The sequence below is a fragment of the Pteropus alecto genome, unplaced genomic scaffold (assembly GCF_000325575.1).
Source record: "Pteropus alecto unplaced genomic scaffold, ASM32557v1 scaffold40, whole genome shotgun sequence".
In the NCBI taxonomy this organism is placed as follows: Eukaryota; Metazoa; Chordata; class Mammalia; order Chiroptera; family Pteropodidae; genus Pteropus; species Pteropus alecto.
This window is the reverse complement of record NW_006431919.1, coordinates 1277964-1299611: the sequence shown is the minus strand read 5'-3', so window position 1 is coordinate 1299611 and position 21648 is coordinate 1277964. Positions and strand designations below refer to the sequence as shown.

Here is a 21648-nt window from a genome sequence, read left to right as displayed (position 1 = left end):
AGACCTTTGTAACTACCCTATCTAAGGTAGTTACTATTTTAGGTGTGTCCAGCACATTTTTGTTTCCATCATAGTGTTTTGTTTCGTTTTTTTTTCTAGAGCTTCACGACGATGTCTGTCTTGTTCACAGCTGTGATTTCTGACATCTAGTACATACGGTAGACACAGTACTCAGGAAATATTTGTTGAATTAATTAATGAAGTTAGATGGAGTTAGTGGAGATAGGAAGAAGTGGATGAATTTTAGAGAGATTTAGTCTGGAAACCTGACAGGATATGAAGATGGACTGGCGATTGGGGTTGAGGGCATTTGGAGTTGCCAGACTAGTTACTGACTGGATAGTTCCTAAGGTAAAAAAAAAATTTTCTTTAAGGGATGAGAAGTTTGCCTTCATCTTTCTGAATCTTCACCATAACATGGCTTACTTGTATTGTAGCTATTTGGGTCAGATTTTCTCTCTGCTTCTCTGTGAGTTCCATGAGGACAGACCTGGAAGTCTTTTGCATATTTATATTCTATCCAAGACCCAATCTGATGTATTGTAGCCAGCACTTTATGTTTCCTTTTGGCCTTAGGAGAAGAGCAATATGGTTTAAGGAGAGATTATAACTCCCATTTACACATGAGAAAATTGAGGCTCAAAGAGGTTGGTGAACCTGTTCAAGGTCCCCCACTGAAGATCCAATGACACTACAGATCTGATAGTCCAAACATCTGGTGGTATTGGGAAGTATGGAGCTTCATTCAAGTCCACCTCAGATTCATGAGCCTATACTTTGAAAAACAACCAAACAAGGCATTTTAACAACCTAGAACTGACTTCCTTGCTTTAGCCATTTTCTTTACACTTTTCTTAGCTGTTCAACTTACACCAAATGTGCTGTATACATGCATCCATTCATTCATCAATATTAAGAGCTAGTGTGCTTCTGAATGCCACAGTGCAGGGGGGAGGAATGAATGAAATAGAGCCTTGGAACTGAGAGAAAGGGCTCTCGGGTCAGACTTCTTGTATTCAAGTGCAGTCTCTACCACTTCCTAATTGTCGGCTTTGGCAAGTTAGCTAACCTCTCTTGCCTTCCATTTCCTGAACTGCGAAAATTGGAATAATAGAACCTATCCCACAGGGTTTTAGTGAAGACTAAAGGGATAATGCCTAGAAAAGTAATTAATTAGCTCAGGATCAGCTATGTAATTTAAAGGGCAAAAGGAAAATGTAGAGCCCCTTATTCTAAACTTACTAATAGAGCAACAGCAGAGCAATCAACTGAGCACAGACCTCCTAAGCGTGCCTTCATAGGTTGCATGCCTATGAAGCTGTCCCTGGCTCACATAGCCCAATGTATGGTAAGTGCTTAATAAATGTTAATTATTAGTTTCCTAGGGTCCCGCCTCTTAAAGAGTCTAAGATCTATCGGCGAGAAAAGATACTTAGTCTCAAAATAACAGCATGGAAAAATGAGGACACCGTTAGATTGTTAGGTGACATTCCAGGATCCACATTTTAAAAAGGACATTGACAATCCAGATTATGTGATCACCTTTGTCATTGAAGACACTTAGGTGGAATCTGAAATGAAAATTGTCAGTTACAGATTGGTTGTCTTATAGCTTTTGGTGGTTGTAATTACCATGTAAAAGTCATTTCTTCTCTAGTGGAAAGGATTTTGAGTCAGACATATATAGTTAGTAATAAGAACCACTATTGATTGGGCATTTACATTTCTTGAACACTGTGCAAGAGGCTTCCCATGTATTATTATCTCATTGAATTCACCTAACAGTTTTGGGTGGAAAGCACAATTGTGAACCTGGTTTTCATCGGTTAAGAAAAACAAGAATGAGAGAGGTCAAGTGACTTTCCCAAAGTCACAGCTGTTAAATGGCAGAGGCAGGGCTCAAATCTAGCCTGTGTGAATCCAGGCTCATAAGCCCTAAGCCTTATGCTCTGCCACTGATCAGCTGGGTACTTTTGGTAAGGTTATGTTTTTTGCTCTGGTCTCCATCTACCTCAGAGGGTGGAAATGTTTGGATGAAGCTCAAGTAGGTGAAGCCTTAGGCAGGGTAAAGTATGTGAAACCTTTAGCAAAGCGTCCAGAAATTATTCAGGGATTTCTCTTCTCTCCTTTTGAGCTAACCTCTGGGCTCATACAGTTAAATGGTTTTATCTTTATTGGTGGGAAATGTAAAGACTCATAAAGTGCCTACAGTGTTTAGAAAGTAGCGAGTAACACAGTAAGGAGACTGCTTGGGATTTGAGGTCTTCACCTGTCTATAAAAGTATCAAGTGTTTGTAAAAGGCACTCATAAAGCAGAAATGAGCCACTGTCGTCTTGATTCTCCCTGATTGTTTTACTTGTTAGCAGATATGGAAGAGCAGACTGGTGGTCCTCTGAGTGCAAGATAAGGATAAACACTTGAAGAATATCACTTAGATTTCTAACCAGTGTCATATAAAATAGATAAAGGACTTGATTGACAGCAAATGATCTCACCCTACAAAGCCTGCAACATCTTGTGGACATTAGAAATGCATGCTCCTGTCACTAAGTATCACTCTGATCTTAAAATATGTCAGCTGCGGAACCCCTCCTTGCCTGCTGCATACACAGACAGACCTCTGATTTGAAAACAGCTCAAATCTGGGGTTTTGGTAGCTGCATCTGCCTAAAGCAGATGAGGAATGCTTATAGAATTTGCATGTTCTTGATAGCTTTTGTTCACCTTTATTCAGGCAGGGATAGGATAGTTCTGTTGATTTTCAGCCAGTTTACTTGCCCAGAGATTGTCAGTAATGTCCAACACAAATCCAGATGATGCAAGTGTGATTGGATGATCAAGTCTCTGTACTGTATCACTGATGCTTTAGCACTTCCTTCCTTTGCCCTAAGGAGTGGGAATGGGATGCTGAGAATGGGATGGAATGGCTTATTCACATGTGCTTTCATTTCTTCAGAAGGGAAGGCAAAAACATTTAACAAAACCTTTACAATTGTGCAGATTTCTGTCTCCCTCCACCCCCATTTTTCACCCTCTGTAAAGTTGTATAAGGATACTCTCCATTTCCCTCATCCCATCTACTTCGTCCCTCCCTATACCCCCTATAATTACGCAGACAATAAAGGCTGGTCTTTTGGGTGCCCTGGAGAGTGGGGGCTACTTCCAGTGTTCTGATGTCTCCTTGTGAAAAAAGCATTTCCACCTTAGATGAACAAGCTGATATTTCTTTTGGATAAAATCCTCATCCTCTTTCTAGGTCTTCTTCATTTCCCATTCCTGAGGTACAGAAAGACAAGACAAATCAGTTTGTTGAATATTCTAATGTGACTTGTAGGATAAAAACATTCCACTGCACCTAATTATATAAAAATCTCCACTGGCCTAATAGTCATATGACCTAGTCCTACTCTCTTTCTTTGGCTGTGGGTAAGTCATTTCTCCACAATGGGTTTCATCTCTAAGGGGGCTCAAATATCACAAGGATTGTCTTTCTTTGACAAGAAACCTGATGCCCAGAAGGAGGGAAGTAGGGATTGCATCTGGCTCCAGTGCTGTTCCATAGGACCTTGGGGTGGGGGTAGGAGGCTGACGGGAGAGAAGCCAAAGCAGTTTGGTATGGAAGGGTGAGGGTAGGCAGCCCACAGGGCACCATTCCTTCTCCTCAGGCTGTCTAGCAGTTCATCTGAGGGGTAGTGAAGTCATGGCCAACAGTTGGTGGCTGTTTACCCATCAACAATACATGAGGTTTTTAGCTAGCCCTGGAGGTGATGGTGTGAACGAGGGTAGAACTTGGTGATTAGAAAATTCTTGGTGGGAGGATTCTCTAGTCCCAACATGCTCTTCTCCCAGTCTTTGCCACCTGAACCACAGTGGCTTAGGTCAGTGACCTAGGAGTCATCCTTGATTCCTTTCTTTTCCTCATCCTCCATATCCTCAGCAAATCCTTTAGCTCTATCTTCAAAGCCAGCCACTTCATATCACCTCCACTAGACCTTTTTCATCTCATCTATTTTTAACTTATCTCTCTTACCTCCTCATCTATTCTCAACATAGTAGCCACCATGGTCTTTTAAAAAATGTAATTTATATCCAAAAAATTTCTTGCTCAGAACTTGCCAGTGACTTTCTATTATGTCAGAGCAAGATCCAGAGTTCTTCCAATGGCCTACAAGGGTCAAGGGTCATATTTATACAAAAACATGCAGTAGGCCAGATTTGTATGACCTATCAGCTAAGAATGGTTTTTACATTTTTAAATGTTTGAAAAAAAATCATTAGAAAAAATTTCCATGATGTGGAAATTATATGAAATTTAAATCTCAGTGTCCATTATTAAGGTTTTCTTAGGACATAGGCATGTTCATCTTTCATTTCCATATTGTCTGTGACTGCTTTCCTGCTACAATGACATGGTCAGGTGGTTGTGAAAGAGACCTTATAGTTCACAAAGCCTTAAATATTCACTGTCTGGCCCTTTACAGAAAAAATTTGTTGATGTCTGGTCTGGATGATCTGGCTTCTGGATGGTAACTTCTCTAATGCTCAGGTATTTTTCAGGACCACACTTTCCTATTTGCCATTCTAAAATCCAGAAAGCTCTGACGACAAAGTTTTTACTCAAGTGTTTTGGCACAAATTAATTTGGTGGCAAAACATGACCTGAATTGATATGAGGCTGTTTATAATCTATTTATTTCATGTGCTTTGAATATTCATGTGTCTTGCTGTAGAATTATTAATGTGTTTGGTTATAGGCTACCTCCTGAGAACTTGTTGGGGTTTTTCATCATATATAGTATATGCATCATATTACCTTTCTAAGATCCAAAACATTCTGAAACACAGGTGGTCCTAAGAGTTTCAGAGACAGGACTGTGGACCAGTATCATGGAGTGAGCTCTGGACTTAGAATTGAAGAGGTGGATTTGCAAGACAGTTCTCATAGTGGTGCTCTATATAACCTCGGGCAAGTCCCTTCACTCCCTCATCTTCAGTTTCCTTACCTATGAATAGGCCTTTCTTGTCTCAGAATACAATGTAGGCTCAGAAACTTGAGCTTGTTAGGACTATGTATTAAAAAGAGTAAATAGATTCTGAATGAGATTTGAAGATCTTCGCTCTGAGCAAAGTTCAGGAGTTTTATTGCATGGCATGTTGGCAGTTCTTCGCCTTTCTCACTAGCTGACTTTTTTAGTTCTTGGTGAGTTTCCATAGAAAGGAGGCTGCCAGATCTCTGAATTGTGATTAGCTGAGCTATTGCTGTACCTTGGCTTTTTGTAGCACCCTTCCTTGGTTGGAGGTTACGATGGATGGACTCCTCTTCCTCAGCTCAGAAACACAGTTGACAGGGAGAGGTTGCTCTGGGGCATTATTATGGGGTTTATTTGCAGTTTCCTGTTGATGACAAGAAATAATTACATAGGTGAAGTACAGACAGGCCTGCCCTGAAAAGAATGCAAATAGATGTTACTATGCAAACGTGCCAGCATCAAACAGAGTGAGGGGAGGAAGACACTTGAGGGCCTTGGAATAAATGTAATGACAGCTAAAATTACTGATCCCTCACTATGTACCAGGCATTATGTGGATTGCTCATTTAGCCTTTTTAAGCCTATGAAGTAGGTTTATTAGTCATCTTATTTTACAGATAAGAAAAATGGGAAGGAAGGTCAGGTCACTGCTCAAGGTCACATGGCTGGTGAGTGGGAGAGCTGGGATTCAGACCCCTATTTTTTGCTCTCTCTTCTGTAATCCTTCTCATTTTCTATACTGCTCTCACCCCTTAAAATTTTCAGATGATTACTTAGTACCTTACTGGATGTAGTTCATTAAGTGTGACATTAACACCTAAGCCTGCGGGGGAATTTAGAGAAGACGTCCCTTTATCTCCAAAGGATGCAGAAAGGATCAAAAATGGAGGGAAAAGTCTTCTAGAATGTGAACATCAGGGCATGTTGGTGGGAAGAAGCTGCTGGGATGAGTGAACCACTTCTGGCTTGTTCACCAGCCCTCTGTGACTCTGTGAAGTTGTTTTGTCCTTGGTCCTTAAGCTCTTCATCTGTAAATGAGGTTGGAACCGTCCCATGGAGAGGAAGTGTAGGGTGTAAGAAAAAGTCCTGGCTTCCTAGTCATGGGGTGTGGTGTGACCAGGTGGTGTGAACTTGGACAACAATAAGATTTACAGTTGTCATTAACAAGGCACACTTATCAGACAAGTTATTTCATGTCTCTGAGTCTCGGTTTCCTCATCTGAAAGCAAGCATAACATTTATTAATTCAAAAAACATTTATTGCACTCCTGTTTTTCAGACCCTGTAAAGGGCTAGGGCTATCATGAAAAAAAAAAAAGGATATATTCCAGTTCTTAATAAATAAAAATATCATCTATTTGAGGAGATAGACATTAGACAAGTAAGAATACAAATATATGTGTGTGTGTGTACACACAAATTGTAGTTATATGTTAAGAGGAAGAATAACAGATGGGACTGTTGATAATTTAGACCAATGGTTCCTAAATGGGTGATTTTACCTTCCTAGGGACATTTGGCAATTTTTGGAGACATTTTTGGTTGTCATGACTGGGAGTGTGGAGCTACTGGCATCTAGTACGTAGAGGCCAGGGATGCTGTTAAACATCCTACAGTGCACACGACAATCCCATATAAAAAAGAATTATTGTTCCCAAATGTCAGTAGTGCTGATGTTGAGACACATCTGATATAGACTGAGGTCAACGAGGTCTCTGTGAGGGAGTCTCATTTAAGGTGACAGTATCTACCTTGCACTATTGCTAGGAATGTTAGAGATAATGGATGAAAGCTCTGAGGACAGGGCCTGGTGCACTGGGAGTCCTAGGAGAGGGCATATGCAAGGTGGCTAAAGCAGGGCCCTGGAGTCAGACTTCCTGGGTTTGGGATCCCATCTCCCACTTAGCTGAATGACCTTGAGCAAGTCACTCAACATCTTTGAACCTCAGTTTCTTTGTATGTCACATGGAGTGAGTACAAATAGTAGTACCTCATAGGACTACTGTGAAGGCTATGTGAGATAATAACAAGTTAAGATGCTATACCGGCCTATGGTAATTAGTGAATAGAAGTTTATTATTCAACATATGGTAATTATTATTATCAGTAATCTCAAGGTCACTTCTAAGATCACATTCAGGATACTAAGTCAAATGGCGGTGCATCAGTGGAGAGAACATAGGCCAGAGAACTTGCTCCAAGAATCCCTTCTTACCTGTGCCATCTATGGCATGTCCCTTAGGGCTTGTTTTGTCATCTGTAAATGAGCATAGCTCCTAGCCCCAAAGAATGATCAAGATCTGTAGCATGTGAGGGCATTAAGGAGCAGCTGCCCCTGGCACAGAAGGAAGTGGACTCACCCCACTCTTGTTCTTGCTGCCCATGGAGAGTCCCAGGGCCGGGCCCCCTGCCAGGGACTGCTGTAAGCGTTCCTTCACAGCCACCAGCCTCAGCTCCAGGTCGATCCGGCGCTCCTCCTTTGTCCGACACTGAGCTTCCAGAGTGGCCACGGCCTCCTCTAGAACCTTTAATTTTGCTCCTGTGTCCAAAGACAGTGATGAGAAACAACTGAACCTGGCTTAAAGCATCAAGGAGTTTGGCAGGGCCTCAGGTCCTAGTCTGCCCCTCCTAGAGGGCCTTTCCAGTCCTCATTCCTGATAGAGAGATGGATGTTGGGCCTGGAGTTCCAGCTCCATGCTGGGTAGTGTGATTTTTACCTGCCCAATACCCGTTTCCCTATCTTCGGATACAGAACCCTGATTTTCCCCTGGGAAACCACCTTTCCTCTCTCATTCTCTATAGTTTGAATGGGGCTGACCTCATTCAGCTTAGTCATGACCCATAATCATCTCATTTTCTGGTCAAAGTGATTTGTTTAGGGATCAAAGTTGATCAGAGTGAATCCTGAGGTATCTCTGCTGGGGTGGCTGAGAGCTGGAGCTGCACAGCAATTTTGCCACCATAAGGGTCAGAGAATGAAAACAATGTAGGGGAAGGCAGAAGCAAGAATTAATTAGCTTCCTGTTGACATCGTTTAAGTTCCTGGACCTCACTATACTTGATTTTTCAATTTTTTAATTGTACTTTTTTCTTTTCATTTCTAAGACAGTTTAACTTTGGTTTCTGTTACTTACAAGCAAGAGTTATAACACAGGGCTTTACATTAATCAGGAGTTCCTACTGGGATTTTGCTGCTTATTCAGTTTAACCCAGCATACCTGTATTGGAACCTTCTTCATGCCAAGAACTATGTTGGGCCTTATTGGGTTTAAAAATTTGTTCCATTATTTGCCCTGAAGGAGGCTGCACTGGAAGTTTTCTAGTAATGGTCAATCCTTTTCATTCATTTGTTCATTCTATAAGTACTTACTGAGTGCTTGCTATGTACCAGACATTGTCCATCATTCCCAGCACCTGGACCAGTGACTTACAGCACTGAAAGTGTGCTGAACTACAACTATAGAGAGAATTCAAACGAAATAGCAGAAAATGGGACAGAGAAGAGCCCAGAGCAGGCAGGGCCTATGGAGGTCATGACCCTGGATTTCAGAAGAGGATCCTGGCAAAGTGTCACTGTCCATCATTCCCAACATCTGGACTAATGTCTCACACAGGTGCTCAGCACCTGTCTGTGAATGAATGAGTTAATGTGAGGTCCAAAATGATCTATTATTTCTTTGATTCTAAGGCACACTCTGTTTTTCACATTTTAACATTTCTAAAATCAGATTGCATCTTACCACATTAAGTGTACACATTTTTGTGATACTTTTTCATCTCTTTTCCCCAAAAGCAGTTATTAAGTTAATGATATTTCCATTAGTCAGAAAGGATGAAGATGATGATGATGATGATGATGATGATGATGGGAGGAAGGGAGAAGCACACCTGTCCTGGGTAAGAAACCAGGTGGCCAGTGCCAGGGGAAGTGTCAAGGCTGAGCCTCCCCCAATCCTGAGGGCACTCAGGACCACACCCATGTAGGTACCTGGGCTGTTCCGAATGGCATCTTTCAGTTGCCTCTTTTCCTGCCTCAGTGCCATCAGCTCTGTCCGGATCGTGTCTTTCTCTTTCTCCAGCTTCTCTTTTTCTACTAGGTACCTCCGGGCATCCTCCTCAGCTCGGTTCTTACCATACTTGTATTGATTGGCACCTGTAGAGATGTGAGGCAGGAAAAGGCCCTCAGTTCTGATCTCTGATAAGGGTACGAGGGTGGTGTTAGCTACTCCCTCAGCTTCAACTTCTCCATCTACAAAATGGGAATATTTAGATCTATACCCCTAGATATATTTAGTATGACTCCTCTAAGGAAAGAAGGGACAAAAGGGAGATAGTAGAGCATGGGGACAAGGAACAAGGGCTTTGGAACCAGGTAGACCAAGGTTTACATTCTCTTGTGCTCTTTACTGGCTGTGTGACATCGAGGCGAAAGTGAATGGTGATTTTTTTGTGCCTTCCCCTCAGCCCTACTTTCCTCATTTGTAAATGTGGATATTGATCAAATTTACCTCTTAGCATTGTAGTAGGGTTTAAATGAGATAATTAAATGAAAAGTATTTAGTATTTTACTTGGAAAATATTAAGTGCTTAGTAAATGTTAGATCATAATAATAATGTAAAATAAATTTTATGATGTATAACATACTTTGGTTTTAAAAGGGCATGGTTTATAGTAAACTCTCTGGTATATATAAGACTAGGTGATAGGTAAGTATAACTCAGATCCATAGAGAATTGAGACCTTGGGCTAAAGTCAGGCATTGCCCATTTTATTATTGGGAAATGGTGGAGGGGGAGGGAGAGAAGGATCTAGTAGTCTACTATGGACTCTACACTGATGATGGACAAAAACAACAAATAATTATAGCAAAAATTGATTGAGTACTATATGCTAGGCTATTTATTTTTATTTAATCCTCATAAAAACTTATTATTGTTAGCTCTATGTTGTTGAAGAAACAGGTACAGAGAGGTTCGATCTTACTGCTAATGATGGTAAAGCCAACGTTTGAACCCATGTCTATCTAACTTTAGGCTCCATGCTGTGCAATCAATACTGCTGGGGTAAGGCCATAGTCCAACCTCTCGGGGAAAGTTTTATTTTGTTCTTGATATAGCCACACAGTCCTTTGTAAGTCGGTGGAATGTAGAGTGAGTCCCATGATTTACTGATAATTGTGGGTCTTGTCTCTCCAGTTCTTGTAGAGATTGCACTGGTTACCCAGCAACCCATGCAAAAATCAGTTCCTGCTATAACTGTCCTGCAATTCAAGCCAGATCATAAAGCGTAGAGGGCAGAGAAGGGGCCCCATACCTTCCCCAACTTCCCAGATACGCAGTGGCATCCCAGGGGAGTTGGCTCCTAGTCTTTTGGATTTTATAGACTGGGAAAAGAAAAAAAGGGTAGACCAACAAAAGGTTGTCAGCGTATCGGATAAGGACCTTTAAAACTCCAACTACCATCTATTCTCAATATTTTGTAAAATGATATTTTAACATCCCTAGAGTTGGAAGGACACAGATGCAGAATAGAATAGTTATTTACATTGAATAGATTTAGCTTTATAAAAAAACTTCATGTACTGTGTTTATTATTTTAATTTCATTGCAGATGACTGAAAACTTCCTTAGGGACCGAAACAGCGAGTGGACTCACCTTTGGGAGCCACTGTCCTGGTTTGCTTTAATGTGTCAGCACCACAGAGAGCAGCTTATCTCACACCCCCCATCCTGTACCACTTCTGTCATTCAGATGGTGGTGAAGAAGCAAACTAGATTGTTGTAAGGAGCTATAATTTTGTGGGCCTCATAGTTTTAGGGATAAAATATTTGCTTCAGAACTGCTCAAGCACCTTCCAGAAAAATCTAGGCTGCCATAGTGGGGGTGGGGAAGGAATGTTTAGTGTCCGAGGTACTCATGTAACTAATGCACTGATGTTTTTATTGCTGAGTGACATTCCAGGTGATCTTGCGGATGCCTCCGTTGTTTCTGATAAATCAGCCTTTAATCATATTGGGGATTCTTTGTAAGTGATGAATCGATTTTCTCTTCTGCTTTCAAGGTTTTCTCCTTGTCTTTGGCTTTAACATCTTTGACCATGGTATATCTTTTGCGGATCTCTTTGCCTTTATCCTACTTGAACTTCACTGGTATCCTGGATGTATAAATTAATGTTCTTCAATAAATTTGGCAAGTTTTCAGCCAGTGTTTTTTAAAATATTTTTTATGCTCCTTTTTCTCTCCTGGTACTACTCCCTTTATGCATATGTTAGTGCACTAATAGTGTTCTGTATTTCTCTGAGGCTCTATTCATTTTTTTTCATTCTTTTTTCTTTTTCTGTATAGGTTCACACTTTCATGCTTCATATTTTTTGGTTTCATATTTTTTGGTTGAATATTAGACATTTTAGGTCACATAGCATTTCTAGATATTGATCCCCCCACTTCAGGTTGTTTGTTTAGTGACTTAGCTGGCTTGTTCAGTGAAGTCCACTTCCCCCTGCAATGTGATGCCTCTGATGTTGCTCCTCAGAGGGTGCAACCTTGGGCATGTGCACAGTCACCCTGGGAGGATGGTGGTCTTAACAGGGCTCTGACTCTCTGATCTCTCTGTCTGCCTCTGCTGGTATCACACCAAGTCATTAGGCTCCTCTAATTGTCAGTGAATTGCTCTATTGTTTTTGACAATGCCTTGGGGTGTCAGTTGCTCTGTGGTCTGATCAAATTAATTCAGCTCCTTTACAGAATAATTTTTGAGGACAGTCTTTTAAGGTCAGTCTTGTTCTGACCCAGGGGAGAGCTCTTCTCAGCTGTCTCTTTTCCTGATTCTCTTTGATAAACTATGGTGTAGTTTATTGCTCTTATGGAGTTACTAGCCTCCTTACTTGGTGACCACCAAATCTCCATTGTTTTTAAGAGCACCCTTGGCTTGAACTTCCCTGCACTCTGTTCCAGTTAAAGTTAGTTCTTTTGAGGGAGAGCTTTGATGTACTTTATTCTACAGCCTGTCTTTCGCCCTGGTCAAAATCGGAGTCACTGCTCTGAATCTAGAGGTAGAAACAATGGCCTGCTTCTCTTGGAGTGAGCTTTATGAGCAGGGTGCTGAGTGGGGATGGTAACCTCTGGTCTTCTTGATTTGCCTCTCCTAGTATGGAACCTTTGTCCTATGAGTAAGCTGGGGTGAAGGCAGTTGGGGCCACCGTATTCTTGGCCTGCCCTCACTGGGGAGATACCATAGTGATTGACTGGTAGCTGCGGGGAAAGGGAGCCCTGTTCTCTTGTCCACACCTCCCTAGAGTGGATATTCTGTCACAGTGAGCTGGGAGAAGACTAAAGGATTGTGGCTCAAACACCACAAACTCACTGTTCTTACTGAAATTTGGTAAATTTTCTAGAATAAATCTTTCTTCATTTGCTATATGCCCTGAAAAACTTTCAGAGACTTTAGATCTAGATTTGTTTTAGTAATTTCACCAGTTATGAACTTTTGCTGGAGAGTGGGTCTGTGGAGCTTCTCATGCCACTATTTTTCTCAGCCATCCATGTGGCCCCCATGATTTCTGGTTCCTGTTATTCATGTCCTTTTGTAGTCTCCTCCCACACTAGATAGAGTTGACCTGTGTAACCATAAGGATATGGCCGAAGAGACAGAGTATGACTTCCAAAGCGAGATTACAAAAACATTGCAGCTTCTGCCCTGTTACTCCTTCCTGGGTCACTTGCTCTGGGGCAAGCCAGCTGTCTTGTCATGAGGACAAGCAGCCCAATGGAGCAGTCTCCATGGCAAGGAACTGAGGCCTCCTTCCAACAGCCAGCACAAATTTGCCAGGCATGTGAATGAGCCACTTTGAGAGCAGCTCCTCCAGCATATCAAGCCTCCAGATGACTTCAGATGACTGACGTCTAGACTGCAACCTTGCTAGAGACCCCAAGCCAGAACTATTTAACTGAGCTGCTCCAGGATGCCTGACCCACAGAATGTATGACATAACATATGCTTATTTTTTGAGCTATTAAATTTTGAGTAATTTGTTAGGTAGCAATAGGTAATTAATACATGATCATGGGCGAGACCCTTCTATTTTATGTTCTTACGTTTTTTCACCTGAAAAATGTGGTTGGATGAGGCCTGTGGTTTCCAGCTGCCCTGCATGGAGCCCTGTGATTTCACAGGGGGTTGACAGGCTACTGTATGGGGCACAGGGTCGGTCAAATAGGCTTCCCGACTCTGATCAGAGGAGCTCCACTTTTGTATCTTATAACTGAGCTTCAGCATAAGATCTTACTTAAAGAAAAAGTGTTTTTTTTTTTTTTTCATCTTTGTTGTTAGGATTTTAAAAGCATATTTTGGGATTTCTTTAATCTTACATGCTTTTTTGAGTTTAGTTTTCCATTTTAAAATGGGTATTCCATAAGGCTCTGTATTTCCAGTGCCCTTGAGAGTAGAGTATAAGGAATGTTATACAACAAACTTCTAATTGTTCAGAGGGAGAAACTCAGATACAGGGAGGGGAAGAAGCTTCTTCAAAGATTCATAGTAATTTAGTGATCAGGCGAGGAATGGAATACAGGTCTCCTGACCTCTAGAAGAGATTATCTGTACTAGATATCTATAATGAAATGGAGCTATAATGAAGGATTTTAAAAAACAAATATTAAAAAAAAAAAAAAGATTTGTCCTCGTTCAGGTGCAGGGGGAAGAATATAAAGCAACAAATAAAAGATTCTTGGAACATGTTGTCCTAGAGGAAGCTGGCTTGCTCATAAAGATAAATCACATACGAGCAGAGACTAGCTTACCATGGAGTTGTCTGGCTGACTTAGTCATTACAGTGCATTGTGGCAATCATGCAATAGCTGAGCCCTGATGGAGTGCTAGGCAGAACTTGGGCTGGGACTCAGAGGTGAGCCACACCTTTGGTGGCGGCTGCCTCAAAGGTATTTGGCAGAGTTCAGTTCTCCACGTATTACTCCAGATCAGAAATTATAAACTGTTAGCCTCTGGAACAGACAAAGCTTGAGGATGAACTTTATAAATATTTAAATGTGTATTTATATGTGTGGCCTTATTTGGTGTTAATAATTTTTTAAGTCAGTTGCTAATATTAAAAAAATAAGTAGATTTCATATAAAATCTTTATTTCTGGTCTCCCTTGAATAATTGGCAAGGCTGGGCTAGCACTGCAGCGTGGGGGCCATCGCCTGGAGCTGACTAGTGGCCATCCCTGTAGCAGGAGCCTAAGCACTTCGGTTTCCTACTCTCTTCCCCACCCTACTTCTTGTTGTTTCTCCTCTGAGGCCCCATGCTGGCTGCTCTATATTGCTGTGCCTGTCATTTTATTTTTCTCATGGTAGAGTATTTTCTTACACCTCGCTTCGCTCATTTATTTACCTGCTGGATCCCTGAAGGGATCTGATTTTGAAACTCCCTCACCTCAAGGACTGTCTCCCTCCCTTACTTCCTCCCACACAGAACTCACTGGAGGCATGGCGCTTGACTTTGACCTGCGGATCTGCTCGATGGGCCTTCTCGCTGCAGGAGGAGGCATGGCGTTTCACCTGGGCCCCAGTGGGACGTTCCGGCTCCTCATCCTGGGTGGGAGATGGAGGAAGGAGATGAAGTGCAGGTAGGTTCGGAGTTATCAGTGCAGAGGTGTATCCTGGTCTGTGCTCGGATGGCGAGTGCTGCAGGACCTCTGAGATTGTGGCCTCTGTAGACTTGTGCAGCACTCAATAGTTTATAAACCACTTTTACTGGCATTATTATCATTTGATCCTCATACATTCCTATGGGGGGCAGCAGAAGGCAACTCTAAATTGGAATATCTGCTGAGAGGAAAATTATGAAGTCTCAATAAATTGTGGGTGACCATATTTGATTTTTTTGTCCATAGATATTTTTGTCCTCACCTCATTTTGCAGTGTCCTTCAGATTTCTGAATTGTTAAAAAAAAAAAAATCATGGTGAGATCGGCCAATGGTAGAAGTTACATAATTTAGACTTGTTATACATTTGTACATGAAGAATATTAAAAATACTCAAAATCCTGTCAAAGCTCAGGAAACCATGAGTGGAATATGATAATAATGTAATATAATAATGATATTAATAACAGCGGTTATGATTTACTTTTCTGGGTAAGACCTTCTAGTGTCCAGGCCCTGTGCTAAGTTCTTTCCATAAAATATGTCATTTAGTTCTTGCAACAGTCCACTCAGGTAAGTTTATAATATCCATTTGAAGCCAGGAAGTGAGGACCAGGGATGTGAAGCTCAGGGTAACTTGGGTTAAGCTCTGAGTCCAAAGTTTGCACCCTTAAGTTCTGAGTTGTCTTGCTACTAAACTCTGCAACTGAGAAAGATCTCAAGCTGCATCCACTGGTTCATCTGTGTCTGAATAAAGACCATGTAAACAGAAGAAGGATAGTTGGGGAAATTTCTAAAAGGGAGTCCCAGAGGTGTGAGCTCAGTCTCATCTAGCACCATCCAAGGTGGAGGTCCTGGCCCACAGACACATCTGCTTTCGTTGGCAGCTTGATCCCTTCTCTCCCTTCCTTAGCTGTGAAGCTTGACTCACCCCCCAGCATCTGATCAGAATATGGTCCTCTGGCTCTCCTATGGGAGGAGAAGGCATAGAACATACTGCCAGGAGCAATCTGGGCCATGTGATGGCTCCAGAGGCCTCACTGTAAATTAATAAGCTGGCATCTCCTTGGTTTATTAAGCAAGATGGGGAGACTCTGTCCTGGGAAATGAAGGCCAGACTGTGGATACCCCCAGGTGAAGTCCTATGGGGGTGGCCAGTTAGCATCCCAAGACACCAATGAATCAGCAGCATTAGTTCATAGAGCATTAAATAGGCGGAGAGCCCAAAACCCAGTTCAAATTGAAATAGTGCTTTGCAGTTTATAGAGCCCTTCCTCTTCCTGATCTGTGAGCTTTTCACTGTACCACCCAGCCTCCTGTGCCGGGGATTCCTCATCCTGAGCCATGACTGTGATAAGAAGGGTCCTCTCTCCCCTTCTAGCTGCTAGTTAAGTGAAAATGATTTCTCTGAGGCAGAGGAAAAGAAGAATACAGTCATGTGCCGCATAACGATGTTTCTGTCAAGGTATATATGTCAGTGGTCCCATAGGATTGTAACAGAGCTGAAAAATTCTTATTGCCTAGTGATGGTGCAACTATCTTAACATTGTAGTGCAATGTATGATTCGTGTTTGTGATCATGCTGATGTAAACAAACCTACTGCACTGCCAGTCATGTAAAAGTATAGCACATAAAATTATGTGCAGTACGTATTTGATAATGATAATAATCGACTATGTTATTGGTTTATATATTTACTATACTATATTTTTTAATCATTATTTTAGAATATACTCTTCCTACTTATAAAAAAAGTTTACTGTAAAACACTATGCCGTGTTAACCGGCAGCAGCCTCCTACATCTCACATTTACTGCGTCTCTTGATTTCTCTTGTGCTTGATTTAATTTTGTATTGTTTTGTACAGTAACTTGTTGTATAGGTTTGTAGCCTAGGATCAATAGGTTATACCATATAGTCAGGTGTATAGTAGGCTGTGCCATCTAGGTTTGTGTAAGTACACTCTATGACGTTCACAAAAGGTTGAAATTGCTTAGTGATACTTTTCTCAGAATGTATCCCCATTGTTCAGTGGCACATGACTAGTGAGGGAGAGAGAAAGGGAGAGCTAAGAAGTGGCCTTTGCACATTCCTGGGCAGTCCCAACGGGCCATACCTGCATCTTTTCATAAGGAACATCATCATAGACACGGGGCTCAGGCCATTGATCCTGGCAGGATCTTGCATATCTAGAAAATACAAGGTACAATGACAATGACACCTTGCAGCTTACTTTCTTGTTCACTCTCTCATTTGATTCTAGCAGCGGCTCATAAAGGATGTTGGAAGGTTAGTGACAGCAACCATTCCAGGCAGCATTGGGCCATTGCTGTATTAAGGGCTTTATAGGCAGGGAGCCATGTGATTCTCACAACAACCCAGGAAAAAGGTAATTCATCACCTCTGTTCTATAAGTGAGAAAACAGAGGATCCAAGCTGGCAAGCAAGCAGCCCAAGCTGGTGGTGGTGACAGAGCTGTGACTTGAACCCAGCTCTTCCAGTGCTAAATTCCACATATCAGCCCTGTGCCTGCTCAGATGTTCGAGGGTGTGAGAGCCTAAGGTTTGGTGGCAGGACTGCAGAACCCAGGCCACTATGCAAAAGGGCTTCTTCACTTTTCCTCATTCCCTCCACAGCTTCCCTTGACCCTGGTCTGGGTTATCTCCTTTAGCCAGCTCACTCCTGACTGCTGGAAAAGGAAGGTACCCATTCTGACTTCCCAAGGCAGCAAAGTCTTCCTCAGCCCTTCCTCCCTTCCCTCCCATTGCCCAAGGCTGAACTCAGAGCCTCTGAGAGAGAGCCAAGACAAAATAAGCCCTGGGCAGCTATGGGCTGTGAGGTGCCGACTCTTACAGGAAGGAGTTGCGCCCTGCACTGACGATGCTGGTTAAGGTCTCCACGTCCACGTAGTCATAGTGCAGTGCTTCGGGAGTGACTTTGGAGCCCATCTCCACCAGCAGCAGCCCAAGCCAGCGGCCCATGTCCTCTGAGCAGCTTGCCTGAGAGAGGGGAGGTACATGCCGAGTTCACTTTGGCACTCTCAGGGCCTCTGGCTACCTGCTTACTTCAGCCAAACCCAGATTTATATAGTACCTGCTATGCACCCAACACTTAGAGATCCAAGAGAACAAGACTAGAACACACATCCAGAAATCCAAGTGGCTCCCACTTTCCCTCTGTTCAGGTCTCTGCTCACTAACCTCAGAAATTTTTTGACCATTAGATGTGAAAACAGCATTTGGGAGTTCCCTGAATTCTTTAAAATATTTTACTTTTTATTAGACGAGGCTGTTTCTCACATTGTTTCTGTTATAATTGCCAATTACTTATAGTATTATTTATAGGAAAATCTCCAAGAAGTTGCTGGTCAACTAAACACATTTATGTTAGTTCTCATTTAAAGAGTATTATTATAAAATCGACAGCCTGCAAAAGCTAAACTTGAATAAAAGAAGTATACTTTTTGCTGGACAGCTCTATGTCTAATTTAAGAGAAATAGTAGACAAATCTGAAACTATCAAAAATAAAAGTGAGTTACTGAGCTAGGATTTCTTAAAATGTAAGAACTGAGAGAGGCAGTGGGTATTGGACAAAGAAAACAAGACCAAGAGGCTGCGTTTTAGTTTTAGAGTAAGATTAAGAGGCGACTGACCCTCTGCGGAGCCTTGAACAAAGCACTTGGCTGTTCTGGCCTCAGTTTCCTTATCTGTAATGTGAGGGGCTAGTTATTTACGTTTCTCTCCATTGTTAACATTTTAAAATCTAAATAGCCAAGGGATTGACATGTAGACAAGAGATTCAGAGTATCCTGCATGACCTCAGAGAGAAGGGCTAGTACCACTGAGTAGGGCCCACAATGAATGGGTGAAGTGAAATCACATATTCATTTCAGCCATTTGTTCAACAAATGTTAATTAAGCCCTTATCCTGTGCCAGACATCACACTGGGTTCTGGAAAAACAAAAGAATGCAGAACAGGCTTACTGCCTTAATGGAGTTTAAAGATTTCTATTCAATATAGAGAAAATCTTTCTAAAAATTCAAGTTGCTCAGTGGGCGGGGCAGGCTACCTTGAAGGGCAGTAGTTTATCTGAGGTGACAGCCACTGGTGGGAAGGTTTTAGAGAGGATTTTGGAATCAGGTTGGGTTAGATCAGACTGGATACCTTTTAGCCTTAGAATTTTAAGGTAAGGGAGAAAAAAAACAAGCCTTGGTTCTAGGGTTGCCAGATTTAGTAAATAAAAAGCAGAATGCTCTGTTAGAGTTGAATTTCAGATAAAAAATGAAAATTTTTTTAGCATGGATATGTCCTAAATGTTGCATGGGATATACTTGTATTAAAGACATTATTTGTTATTTATCCAAAATTCACATTTTAGTGGGTTGTTTAGTGGGTAGGGCAACCCTACTCAATCACTTGGCAGCAGCTGGCTTACTTTCCCTTCTTTCTCAGTCCCTATGTTGTCAGTAGCAAGGCCCCAAGACAAAAGCCAACATCTAGGCCAGAGCTCCCCTGAGCTCCCACCATCAAGGATTCTCCCCTCTTACTTCCAAGATGGCCACCTCCTGCCGGTTGTGCAGGATCCTGAAGGCAAATGGGTGTCTGGGCCCAAAGCCTGGGGCCACCTCACAGCCTCGGAGGGCGATGGCATTCACGTGGGCCTGAAGGTCCGTGCGGTCCTTGTGGAAATACAGAGTGTTGCACTTCAGGCGGCACCAGCGTTCCTTCCAGCTGTGGTTCACCAGCACATTCAGGTAGCCTGGGAGGGGGTAGACCAGCAGAGTGACCTCTTGACAGCCTGGCCCTGAGGAAACTCAAGGTGGGGGATGCACGTTGGGGTGCATGGGTCTGTACCCCAGGGACAGAACACCTGGACAGCTCTTGTTCTCCAGCTAGAACGAAAGCTGGGTCCCAGATCAACTCTCTTCTGGCCTGTGATCTCAGGCATCTTCTTCTGAGTTTGTTTCCTCTCAGTGAAATGGGGACTTGTAATCACATTTCTGTGTTGCAACACAGCCTTTGGACCATACCAAGCTTGATGAAAAGGGCAGGAACTACTATATAGAATGAATAAATGACACAACTCCCTTTCATGCCTTTTTTCCCACTAAAATAGCAAAACTATTGCCGAAAGACAGAAAATAATGGATGATGCTGACACCTGGTGGTAGCATTTGGGAACAAAAACATCTAACGAAGATAAAAGAGTTATAAAATGAGTGAAGTACAGTCTGATGACTGCTGGGTTTAGAATTCTCTCTTAACATTTTAGATTAAAAAATTTATTTTTTTACCATAACGTGGTCTGATTCACTGCTTACAGAATATTTCTGGATAGCCATGTGCTTTTATAATGTTCTTTGGGGTTAGCATATTACTGCATATCTAAAATATATCATTTTCTGTTGAATTACAGTATAGGAAAAGAAACACTGCATTTAAATTAAAGAGATAATATGTTTTCCCTTGAAAACTACTTTAACTCACATTGAATGCATTTATAATGAAAGTACTTAAATATTTTTATCCAAGAAATTTTCTCATAAGACTGGGTGGTAACTCACACACCTGGCATGTTATATGCTGGGAAATAAGATACTCTTCTCTCATCATAGTGGAGGAAACTGAAGCCCAAGACAGGCAGTGATTGGAGTTAAGGTCACAGGGAGCACAGAAATGTGGGAGTCAGTTGGCTTTTCCTTCTGCTGAGCATTGGCCTCATGGGAGAGAAGTGATGGAAGGGCATGGATTATTGATGGGTTGGGGGTTAGCTGCCTAGTGAGAGGATTCTCTCCTCTGCCCGGGGGGTAAGGTGGATGAGGCCTGGAGGCTCTCCTGGCTTGGCCCCAGGGGCCCATCAACAGGGTCTGAGCTCTTCTCCTTTGCATGTCTGGTACCCACCACAGCATGGAACCTCTGCTTCAGTGGAGGACGTCTGCGGGTCATCTGCCAGTGCCTTCCTCTTGGAGAAGCTGATGATGCGGGTGATCTTGCGTCCTGCAGCCCTGCTCATTGAACCCTTCAGCTCTGCCAGGCTGCTCTTCTTCCCTTTGCCTGTTGCTGCAGAGATGGGTCAGGAGAGGTGAGGGAGCCCCAAGTTCTAGATCCACCCATTCCTAGCCTTCCCAGTGGCCCTTTCAACCTGCACACAGGGCCTTGCCCACAGCTCCAGGTGTGGATAGTCATCACTTCACTTAGGATTTACTCTGCACTGTGTGCCTGTGGCACAGCCCCTCCCATCCTTTGCCTGAGCCCCCTGAGGCTCCTACCATGTTCGAAGGTCTCCCGGCGGCCAAGGGTGGAACAGTTGTCACCCATGCCCAGGCTGTCGGAATCTGAGGTCTGCTTCTCTTGGGACAGTCTCTGAGGGGAACACAGAGAGCTGCACATGAGAGGACACACTCAGAAGTCCCCTTTGTCAGTTCACTCTCCCCCTGACCTTTGCACATGAGGATTAGCTAACAAAGAGTTGTCAGCAGCTTTCATATACCAGGTATGAGAGGGACAACGATGACTCAAGATGGTTGTATCTTCAAGATGCAGTTGATTTGGGGAGTGAGGCAATTAATTATAATACACTGAGTTAAATGTCCTAGGAGTTTGGACTGTATTCGGCATGTGACAGGGAGCTGGGAAGATATTTAAGAGGGAAACTAATGTAATGCATTCGGTTTAGGAAGTTGCCCCCAGTGGCATCATGGGGGACAGACAAGAGGGAGCAAGACTGGAAGCGAAAGAGCTACTTAATCAAGTGTCATCCTGGCAAGATGAGACTCAGTAACAAGAAAAACCAATATGATGGTGAGGATGGAGAAAAGATGAATCAGCATTTCCAAAATAGTCATGACAGGTCAATTAAGTGCCTGTCACTTAATTGGGTACCATAGGAGGTGGCTCAGGGTAGTCACATCTCTAGTACCACTTATTAGTTGTGGAAGTGGAGCAAAATCCTTTTATCTCCCCAAGGC

General features: G+C 42.5%; 1 protein-coding gene and 1 long non-coding RNA gene across 3 annotated transcripts in view; one reads left to right on the top strand and one right to left on the bottom strand.

Moving 5' to 3' along the window:
• The window catches only part of LOC112475219, a 57775-nt gene that overhangs the window by 769 nt on the left and 35358 nt on the right, over window positions 1-21648 (top strand). Inside the window, exon 2 of the long non-coding RNA XR_003044603.1 lies at window positions 14505-14658. This is a non-coding gene — a long non-coding RNA (uncharacterized LOC112475219). The remainder of the gene's footprint in view (window positions 1-14504; window positions 14659-21648) is intronic.
• The window catches only part of AFAP1L1 (actin filament associated protein 1 like 1), a 57742-nt gene continuing 37992 nt past the window's right edge, over window positions 1899-21648 (bottom strand). Inside the window, exons 10-19 of one of the 2 annotated variants that reach the window (XM_006906377.3) lie at window positions 20950-21043; window positions 20582-20734; window positions 19228-19439; window positions 17532-17677; window positions 16795-16867; window positions 14512-14623; window positions 9020-9184; window positions 7392-7570; window positions 5267-5395; window positions 1899-3277 (exon numbers count right to left, since the gene is read on the bottom strand). In XM_006906377.3, coding sequence (XP_006906439.1) covers window positions 3254-3277; window positions 5267-5395; window positions 7392-7570; window positions 9020-9184; window positions 14512-14623; window positions 16795-16867; window positions 17532-17677; window positions 19228-19439; window positions 20582-20734; window positions 20950-21043 — 1287 coding nt within the window. In that variant the 3' untranslated portion in view covers window positions 1899-3253. The remainder of the gene's footprint in view (window positions 3278-5266; window positions 5396-7391; window positions 7571-9019; window positions 9185-14511; window positions 14624-16794; window positions 16868-17531; window positions 17678-19227; window positions 19440-20581; window positions 20735-20949; window positions 21044-21648) is intronic. The other variant, XM_006906378.2, reaches the window with a different exon arrangement.